We start from the raw sequence: 11,115 nt of genomic DNA, 5'->3' as shown, positions 1-11,115 counted from the left end.
CAAACCGGGCGTTCCGGGAGCGGGAGCGGGACCGGGAGTCGATTCACTTTACAGTATATTCTGTGAAGCGCTTTGGGACGTCCTCCCGACGTGAAAAGCGCTATATCAAATGCAAGGATTATTATTATTATTAAAGGAAAGCGAGTCGACGTTTCGGGTCCACGACGAGGTCGGGCGGCATCTACGGAGAAAGGAAAGCGAGTCGACGTTTCGGTTGTCGTGGACCCGAAACGTCGACTCGCTTTCCTTTCTCCGTAGATGCCGCCCGACCTCCCCGAGCGTTTCCCCCCAGCGACGTCTGTGCTTTTGTTTCAGATTCCCAGTACTTTGCCGTCTGGGAAATTTCCGCGTTTCCTCAGTCAGCCTGGGTTCGGAATAATCCCCGGCGGGCGGCGGCGGCGGGTTTCCGCCCGGGTCCAGACTGATCGAATGAAGGACCCCCCCCACCCCCCAAAAAAAAGAAAGGGTCAACCAGCAGTCCAAAAAGAGATGGCGCAACGATGGTCCGAAGTCTGGTGTCGATGCCTTAACCCCCTGAGGAGGACGGTTTGCTGAAGGGACGGATGGGTTTTTTTGTTCGCGTGGAGCAAACGCCAACGCAAAAAAAAAGGTCAAATGGCTTCATACTGTGTCATACACTTCCAACGCTTCTACCGTATCTCTCTGTTACACTACACCAACAGGATTGTCACTGATTTCCACTCTGGACATTATTTTTCTCTCTCTCACTCTCTCTCTATGATACGGCCAGATTATTGTTTGCCAACAACAATGAGTTATTTAAAATTGGACTGAATTTAGTTCCAACGCACAATTTAAATTTAGTTGAATTTAGCAAAGCACAATGTAAATTTGCAGGTAGAGGTCGCCTCAGGGAGTCAGGCATTTTTATTCCACGAGGAGGCGCAACTGCTTAATTCCAGAAGTGCGGTTTGAAACATAATTTAACACAGTGTAAATACGAGATAGGGAACACTTTAAAAATTACTGGGGGTGATTTTCTACAACAATAACAACAGTATAGCGCCCTCCATGCAGGGTCCCGTCTCAGAGCGCTTGACTCTGAGGTGGTGGGGGGGGCGCGGAGGTGGCTGTAAGCATGGTCGAAGAGGAAAGTCCTCAGGCGGGACTTGAAAGAGGGGAGTGAAGGGGCAAGGCAGAGAGATTGAGGGAGAGTGTTCCAGAGTTTTGGGATGTGGTGGCTGAAAGAGTGACCTCTGATGTTGGGGCAGAGGGTGTGAGGGACGAGCAGGAGGCCGATGCCAGTCGAGTGGAGGCGCCGGGTGGTGGATTGGGGAGTGAGGGGGTCAGAGAGGGAGGTGCCAGGGAGTGAATGGATTTGAACACAAATGGATTTCTATCACATTTCCAAATAAAAAAAGTGCGAAATGTGTTGCGCAATCACTGATGTTTATAATAATATTCAAGAGGGAAGTAGGTTTCAAGAGGGATGTAGACAGGTATATGAAAGGTAAAGGCTTGAATGGGGATAGGGCAAGGCAGTGGGATTGAATGAACAGCTTGCTCTGATCACCAGTGCAGACTCGATGGGCTGATTGGTCTCCAAATTTCTAAATTCAACGAAGCCTATCGCACAACTTCTTATTCTTTGGTAATGGAAAAGAACCACAACATTTAAAACTCTAGTACCAAATCATTGCACAGAGGTACAACAAAGGGCTCAGTTCAACGATGAAGTCATACTTTACAGGTTTTGATGACTTCATATCACGATTTACGACCATAAGATCCAAAGCAGAGCAATCATAATCTTTCTGGAAAGGAAAGGGCAAGAACCTGAAAACTTATAGTATTATAAATATACTGTAAGTTTGCTCACAAAATATAGTCATGTCACTTTACAGTATATTCTGTGAAGCGTTTTGAAATGTCTCAAAGATGTGATATGGTGCTATATCAAATGGAAAGATTATTATTATAATCCTTGCATTTCATAGAGGATCAAATCACATAATAATAATAATCCTTGCATTTGATATGTCTTTGTGATGTCTCACAGCACTTCACAGAGTAAACTGTAAAGTGAATTGACTGTATAATTTGTGGGTGAAATGCTGCAGCCAATTGCGCACAGCAGCGTCTCACCTTCCCCGATCCCGACCCCCAGCTCAGGTCCGAAACTCTGTCTGTCCAGCCCTTGGGACATCCTCTCGACGTGAAAGACGCTATACCAATGTAATTTTGCTGCTGTTGTTGTTGTTGTTGTTGCCGACTCTCAGTTCTACTGATTGCAGCTTCATGTTTCTGTTTTCATTGTACCATAAACATGATCAATTGAATAATATTTCAAGCATAGATGACATCACTGGAAAGCAAAATATGCATGTGTTGTTTCCATCTAAACTGTCCTCCCACACAAAGCAGGTTTCTTGTTTGGTTCACATGTCTATTATGTGTTTGTGATAATAGCTTTCCTGTTTGTCCTTCGCTGCAGTGGTTGTGGTGATGGGGCGAGGAGTGCCTTTGTGTATTATAGTCAGTTTTATTTACATAACATATAGTTGAACAGTGAATGTTATCCCACTGATTACAAGGAACAGAAGTTTTTAAAAAACATAATCAGGGTTAATTGAGGTTTGGCAATATAATATAAGGATATAAAGCCTTGAATATGGCTTTTATTTGAAAAAAGATATAATATATCACAAAGTAGTTCCAGCTGGTTGGAGGTGGTTTGAGTTGCTCATAGCAACAGGAGTTTAACTGATTTTGCAGTCTCTAACACAGGAACTGAGTTCAATTGCTGTGCTTGTACTATATTCCAACTGAGATTAGCTAACAGCACAGATAGGGAATCAGACTATCTGGATCTGTGCATCTGTTTTGTACTGGGTAATGGCTTGACAAACTGAGTGAACAGGGTGGTACAAATTAATTTAATTCATTTCCCACTCCTTTTTACTGATTTTTCTATCAACATTATATAGTATCGCCAATGTAAGGAAATAATGTTATATAGTTCCCAAATATTATTATTATTATTATTTATTAAATGATAAGACATTGAATCAAGATATTTGTGACACCATCATTTGTTTATATCATATTGCAATCCACATGGCATCATCTATATCCCCCATGGACCCCAGTACATCAAACATCAAAGAACTGACCATTTTGGGATCCCAGGCTCTATGAAAGTTTATAATTCTGTTATCAAAGAAATAACAACAATTGTACATTTAATCAGCACCTTTCTTGTCGAAAGAACATAGAGAGCTGACTGGGAATCTGAGCTGCAGAGAGGTGGGGAGGGGGAAGAAAGTTAATCAAAAATGCGGTTGAAAATTCAAGGTGAGCTTTAAAGGTGGGGACTGAGGAGTCGAGGTGGAATGTCTGAAAGCTGTCCCACAACAACAGCGGCAACTTGTAGTGTCTTGTGCCCAATGATCATGGGGTGGGATCGAACACTCAAAATGAAAGGAGGCATTTGACAACAACACCAATTTCATTTCCAGAGGCTGAGATCAAACATGGTCAGTTATTTGAATGTTGCAATTCAATTCATAGACCGGCTTCAGTAGCTAACAATATATAACCCGACCTTCAGTCAGAAGGAAACTTTTGAACATTTTGTTGAAGTTCCATGGGAAATGTTTTTGAATTCATTGGAATGTAATCAGATCAACCTCCAAGGCTAAGCAAGCTGTTCTGATTAAACTTAAATAGCGCTCTTTACGAGGGGTAGCAACTCAGATCGTTGAATCAGTGCAATCCCTAAAAAGATGCAGTGGCACCTTAATAATTTGCTTATGTAATCCACATAGATGCTATATGAATTATAAAGAGAGGTTTATTTTGTAAATGATCTTCGTATGTAAATGAATCGCTGGTTAGCATGCTTCATTAATATGCTCTCTTGCATAAAAAATTATCCTCCAAGGTGCATAAGTAAGGACAATTCTCCATTTCTAGGGCAAATTAATGTTCCAGTCAAAAGCATTTGTGCTTTTAAGTGGGAGCTAAACAATATACTTTGTTCAGCAATTTAACTAAATAAAAGTTCCTTCTCGTATATAGGAATTACTTTATGGTTTTTGATTTTCTTTTGTGCACGGTCATGTCTCTAGTTAGAATGATAAGCTTTAGCCAGGGTATATTTTGATTCTGTTCTCACTTGCAATACAATTTCAGAAATAAAGAATCTAATTTATGAGTTACATTAGAGGCAGTGTTTCAAATTAACCTAATGCACATATTGATATCCAGATGAGGTGAAATGAGCATACTTTATGATGTTTCCCTTGTAGTGAGTTTATAATAAATATAACTATTTTTAAAAATTAATTTACAGTTCTGACTGATTTGGTTTTGGCTTTGGGGCACATGCACGGAGCATGAATGAGCCTTGGAGTGGTGGGTTGTTGGTTCGATTCTCCATTCCTTTGAGTTGCCAATCATGGTTGTATCGCTGTGGGGGCTTTGAGAAGAGTTTATGCTCTTCATGACAAAGAAGAAGTCATCCTAAACCTTCCAGATGCTGGTTGGAAGTGGTTTGGCTGAGAGGTGCTTACCCTGAAATTTTTTGGGGGTCAGCCAAGGTGTCTCACACATGCGGAAACCCATCACAATGCATAAGAGTATCCGAACCAAACTGAGAATTCTATGCATCGCACCAACACGTGGAAATCCCTGAAATAGATAGTTGGGACAGTTTAGGTGCAGGTTGGCAGGCACCAAGGCTTGGTTCCCAGAGTATGCGTTGAGCTACTGCTGGAGTCTAACCAGCTAAAACCGTAGAGCTTGCCAATCAGAGCACTGTCTGAAATTTTATTAAAAGAGTTAATGTGAAAACATTACTGTCATTTTCTTTGTCTTTATTCTTCTACTGTGGTTGTTCGAGGTGCACTTCACCCAAATCACTATATTCATATTCATGTGCAAGCCTTCACAGTGAGGTTAGCAAAATCTCTGGTACCAGATTAATTTCTGCTCCCTGAACTAGTGGTGCAATCCACAGTTGTAGTGCCCCCAACTGTTTCCCCGCCTGAGATCAGTGGTTTCTGCACAGAGTGGGATTCAAACCTCTCACCTTCTGGTATGTGTGACTTAATGTTGGGCCAAATGACATGTTTCTGTGGCTGTATATTTCTTTGCAATTCGATGTAATGTAGCAGACTGAGCTTTTTGGACCATCTGTGGAACTCAATGTTTTGGAGTGTGTGATCACGCCTTTCCCACTTTGCTTCCATTTTTCACACAGGGGAAAGCAAAAAGGAAACTTCATAACAGAAGTTATGAAGCTCTCCAAATTTGATGTCACTTGTTGGCTCAAGGTAAATGACTGGGTCAATGCTGACAATGGTACTCAATTGTCTTGCATGTGAGACACATTTTCTAGGTGCTTAATAAAATAATAATATTCTTTGTATTAGGTACAGTGTTTTCACATGGGGGCGATGTCTCAAAGTGCTTCACAGGATATTGCTCCATAGGTCTCGAATATATGATAATGTGCTATATCAAATGCCAGGATTATTATTATTATTATTCGATCCTGTATTTATAAAAACAGATGAGGCAGCAATATATAGATACAAAAGCAGGCGACCTTAGTGCAATCTATAGAGAAGGTGGCAAACCAAAGAATCTTTGAGACTAGGATTTAGAGTGAAGATGTGGTAGAGGTGGTTGCAATTGTGTGAAAGAGAAAACATATACAACAGAAAACGAGAGGAAGAGAAACACCATTTTTACTGGAACTGCAAATTCAATCATCATGACCCAAATTAAATACAGTCTCTTGGGGCTGAAAGTCCAAAAGGAGCTCAAGACTAAATTAGAACAGAATACTGACGATGTACATTATAGGAAAAGGAAGTCACGTATTCAGAGATCAGGAAAAAGCAAAAGAATATGACATTAAGAAGGAAAGTGAAGGATTCAGCGGAAGATTACTCTGGATGATGTTAAATTAAATTCACATTTGCTTGCTTAGCTGCATGTTATGGAGCGTTGTCATGGTACTATTTGAAAAGTAAAGGGAATTTCTCCCAATGTCTTGGCCAAAATTCCCCCCAGAAAATAAATTAACTGTGCACTTTATAGCAGTTTGTGGGACATTGCTGTATGCAGAAAACTCATCCTTTCGATAAGATATTAAACCGAGGTCCCATCTGCCTGTTCAAGAGGACTTTAAAGATTTCATACCACTATTCGAAAAGAGAAAGGAGTTTCTTCCAGTGTCATGGCCAACAATCTCTGAGATAAAATTTGTCATTAATTTCATGGCTGTTTATGGGACATTACTGTAAGCAAATTGGCTGCCTTGCCGAAAAATTACAATCATTTCACATTTCAGTAAATCCTGTGATATTGACCACATGATAAGAAGCTGTATCAAATGCAAGGATTATAATTTAGGATCATTATAACTTTGCAAAAGGGGGGCTGCTGTAGTGTTTTAATACCGTTAAATACAGGTAAGAATATCATTCATGATTTATTAGCATTTTTAGTTTACAAACACATGCCACTGGCATGAAATATGTAATGATAAAACATGATCTACATGGCCATATTCTATATTTGAAGCAATTTAACAGCTTGAAGTTTAAGGTAATTTCAGAATTCTGCACACTAACGATCAGATGATATTTGAGACGTATAATGCAAATCCTCTTTTTTGCTAAAAAAACCTCTTGATAAAAGTTTCATGTTTTGAATAAAAGTGTAAAAAGAAGTAGTTATTACTGTATTATTATTGTTATAATAAAAGAATAACCCAGAGACCATCATTTACTGTATGGCAGTAAACTAGAATAAGAATAATAAAACGTAGTATCTTTCACTTTGGGAGGATGTCTCAAAGCGCTTCACAAGATCAATGTTCCAGTCAATTAGGAAACCACTCCCAGTCTAATTTAATTGTAAATGTTTTGAGCACATTCTGGGGTGGAGTCCTGTAGCTCAGTGGTTAGAGCACTCGCTTTGCAAGTGAGAGACCTGAGTTCAATTCCAGGCAGAGGGCGAAACCTTGGGCAAGTTTCCTTACTCCACACAGAGCCTAATAATAATCCCTCCAAAACAAAAAAAACAATAATAAATTGGTCATTTTCAATCTATGACTGTTTGTGGGACATTGCTGTGCGCAATTGGCTGCCGCGTTCGCCCACAAATATAGAGTCAATTCACTTTACAGTGTGTTCTGTGAAGCGCTTTGGGACGTCCTCCCGACGTGAAAAGCACTATATCAAATGCAAGGATTATTATTATTATATTCTCAAAATGTATTCCAATGTACATTTTGGGTCCATGTATTTGTTTACTGTTTAGCACAAAACATTTATAATGTAAACATTAAACTGCACTGTATAAGTCCAGTTATTGTATTAATAATGGGGTATATTTTCCGAGGCATTACTGTATTTCCAATTTGAGTTGAATCTGATTCACTGATATAGGTTGTTCACAAAGTCATGTTACCACCCTGCTTTTTTCTTACAATGAGTTTGTATTTTCTGTTGCAGAAGAGTCGAGCGCAACAATGTCTGATACCAGTAACTTCCTCGTGACTCCATTGATGTTACGTAAGATGTCGCACTGAACACGGCGTAGAGATCATTATCTGCCATGAAAACGATGGCGTTCACATTGTTCCTCTGGAGGTCGAAATGCAGTTAATCACTTGTACTGAATAAAATTGAGTACTTCTAAATACAATTGTCATCACTGTTCCACGTGTTTTAAGCTGTTGGTCGGCGTACTGTAGAAAAAGAAATGGGGGTAACAGGACTTTGCGACCACCCTGCGCTCCAGCCTGCGCCATGTCCTCCGCCCGCCCGCCCGCCCATCGGCGGCCGGGTCTTCAGCCTCCCTGCCCCCCACCCTCCGGAACTCCATCCCGCAGCCCCTCCGCCTGGCTCTCTCTTGCCTTCTTCGAGACCCGTCTCAAGACCCTCCTCTTTGTCCGCGCCTTCGGTCGCCCTTCTACCCCCACCCTCCCCGCCGTCCACGCTCCCCGCTCCGCCCCCCCCCCACCACCCAACCCAACCCAACCCCCTGCACGGGTCCAACCCCCTGGACTGTGCAGCCCCTGGGGATGTCCTCCTGATGTGAAAGGCGCTCTCCACACATGTGTAAGTTGTTGCTGTTGACGCATAAATGCACTTCACGTAAAAGTTTGAAGCTCAAATGATTGCATTTCACTGCACATGACGGCCTGAAGCACAGACAGATGTCACCAACTCACAGCACATGCACTGCAGCCAGAACCCCCCCCACACACACACCCCCCCACCCCCCCGCACACACCCCCACCCCCCCGCACACACCCCCACCACCCGCACACACCCCCACCCCCCACACACACACCCCGCCCCCCACACACCCACCCCCCCCCCACACACCCCCCACCCCCCGCACACACCCCCACCCCCCACACACCCCCACCCCCCACACACCCCCACCCCCCACACCCCACACCCCCCCCACACCCCACCCCCCCCCCCCCGCACACCCCCACCCCCCCGCACACACCCCCACCCCCCCCACACACCCCACCCCCCCGCACACACCCCGCACACACCCCCACCCACCCCCCGCACACCCCCCACCCCCCACACACCCCCCCCCCCGCACACACCCCCCCCCCCGCACCCCCCCACCCCCCCGCACACCCCACCCCCCCCACACCCCCCCACCCCCCCCCCCCCCCCCCGCACCCACCCCCCCCACCCCCACACAGCCCCCCACACCCCCCGCACACCCCCCCCACCCCCGCACACACCCCCACAGCCCCCCCACACCCGCACCCCCCCACAGCCCCTCCCACACCCCCACCCACGCCCCCCCCCCCACTGGGTGCTGCAGGGCGTCTGGAGGCGTTAACAACGCTGCAGGTTGCGGGCACTCGTCCCGTTACCCCTCCCCCACAGATAGCGGGGGGGGGGGGGGGGGTTGGCTCTGAAGTCCTCCAAACCAGAGGGGGAGCCCGCGGTGCGGCCTCGCCCGGTCACCGACAGTGTGTAACAGAGAGAGGGAGAGGAGGGCTCGCGGTGCGGTGCGGTGTGGGATGGGGATGGGGAGGAGACAGACGGTGTGAGTGGAGGCGAACCTGAGCTGCTGTGCTGACGACGAGGAGCGTCTGTGTGAAGTGAAGGCGGCGGCGGCGGAAGGGAAAGGGAACGGGAACCGGAGAGGCAGCGCCTGCGGGTCCGCAGCCCCTCCCCCCCTCCCCCCCCCCCCGGCACTCCCCCCGCGCGGACCCTCGCGGACACTCGCGGCAGTTGCTCGGCCGCGGGAGAGACAATGGAGCGGCCGCGCGGCGCCCACAGACCCCACACGCGGCGGCGGCGCTGAGCTTCCCGAGAGCAGTGGAATGGTGCGGAGCGCCGCGTTCCCTCTGCGCGTTCTGGGACAGTCCTCAACAATGGAGATCCAACAGATGTGAGTGTCCGCGCGCGTCCCGCCACTGACCGGCACCCACTGACCAGCACCCACTGACCGGCACCCACTGACCAGCACCCACTGACCAGCACCCAGTAACCAGCACCCACTGACCGGCACCCACTGACCGGCACCCACTGACCAGCACCCACTGACCGGCACCCACCGACCGGCACCCACTGACCAGCACCCACTGACCGGCACCCACTGACCGGCACCCACCGACCGGCACCCACCGACCGGCACCCACTGACCAGCACCCACTGACCGGCACCCACTGACCAGCACCCACTGACCGGCACCCACTGACCGGCACCCACTGACCAGCACCCACTGACCGGCACCCACTGACCGGCACCCACTGACCGGCACCCACTGACCGGCACCCACCGACCGGCACCCACCGACCGGCACCCACCGACCGGCACCCACTGACCGGCACCCACCGACCGGCACCCACCGACCGGCACCCACCGACCGGCACCCACCGACCGGCACCCACTGTCTGCACCCACTGACCGGCACCCACTGACCGGCACCCACTCTGCACCCAGTAACCAGCACCCACTGTCTGCACCCACTAACCAGCACTCACTCTGCACCCACTAAGCTGCACACACTCTGCACCCACTAACCAGCACACACTCTGCACCCACTAACCAGCACACACACTGCACCCAGTTACCAGCACACACTCTGCACCCAGTAACCAGCACACAATCTGCACCCAGTAACGAGCACAGACCGTCTGCACCCACTAACCAGCACCCGCTCTGCACCCAGTAACCAGCACCCTCTCTGCACCTACTAACCAGCACCGACTGTCTGCACCCACTAACCAGCACCGACTGTCTGCACCCACTAACCAACACCCACTCTGCATCCACTAACCAGCATTCAGTCTGCACCCGCTAACCAGCACACACTCTGCACCCAGCAACCAGCACACACTCTGCACCCGTTAACCAGCACACACACTGCACCCAGTAACCAGCACCCACTCTGCAACCTGTAACCAGCACACACTGTCTGCACCCAGTAACCAGCATACACTCTACACCCAGTAACCAGCACACACACTGCACCCAGTTACCAGCACACACACTGCACCCAGTAGCCAGCACACACTGTCTGCACCCACTAAGCAGCACACACTCTGCACCGAGTAACCAGCACACACTGTCTGCACCCACTAACCAGCACCCGCTCTGCACCCACTAACCAGCACACACTGTCTGCACCCACTAACCAGCATTCACTCTGCACCCACTAACCAGCACACACTTTGCACCCGCTAACCAGCACACACTGTCCACACCTGTTAACCAGCACACACTCTGCACCCAGCAACCAGCACACACTCTGCACCCAGTAACCAGCACACACCGTCTGCACCCGCTAACCAGCACACACTGTCTGCATCCGTTAACCAGCACACACACTGCACCCAGTAACCAGCACCCACTCTGCAACCTGTAACCAGGACACACCGTCTGCACCCAATAACCAGCACACACTCTGCAACCTGTAACCAGCACACACTGTCTGCACCCAGTAACCAGCACACACTCTACACCCAGTAACCAGCACACACTCTGCACCCAGTTATCAGCGCACATACACACACACACCACTGTCTGCACCCAACACACACACTGACTCTGCACCCAGCATTAAGCAAACACACACCGCTGTCTGTACCCAGCA

General features: G+C 47.9%; 1 protein-coding gene across 1 annotated transcript in view; it reads left to right on the top strand.

Annotated features, from left to right (window-relative positions):
* Positions 1-9,277: 9,277 nt before the first annotated feature.
* The window catches only part of LOC103187166 (kelch-like protein 2), a 54,126-nt gene continuing 52,288 nt past the window's right edge, over positions 9,278-11,115 (top strand). The window contains exon 1 of the mRNA XM_007906547.2: positions 9,278-9,408. Within this exon, the coding sequence (XP_007904738.2) occupies positions 9,341-9,408 (68 nt within the window). The 5' untranslated portion in view covers positions 9,278-9,340. The remainder of the gene's footprint in view (positions 9,409-11,115) is intronic.

Source organism: Callorhinchus milii, unplaced genomic scaffold (genome assembly GCF_018977255.1).
Source record: "Callorhinchus milii isolate IMCB2004 unplaced genomic scaffold, IMCB_Cmil_1.0 Scaffold1, whole genome shotgun sequence".
Taxonomy (NCBI): Eukaryota; Metazoa; Chordata; class Chondrichthyes; order Chimaeriformes; family Callorhinchidae; genus Callorhinchus; species Callorhinchus milii.
Note: the sequence above shows the minus strand (reverse complement) of the source record. Positions and strands in the feature narration are given on the sequence as shown.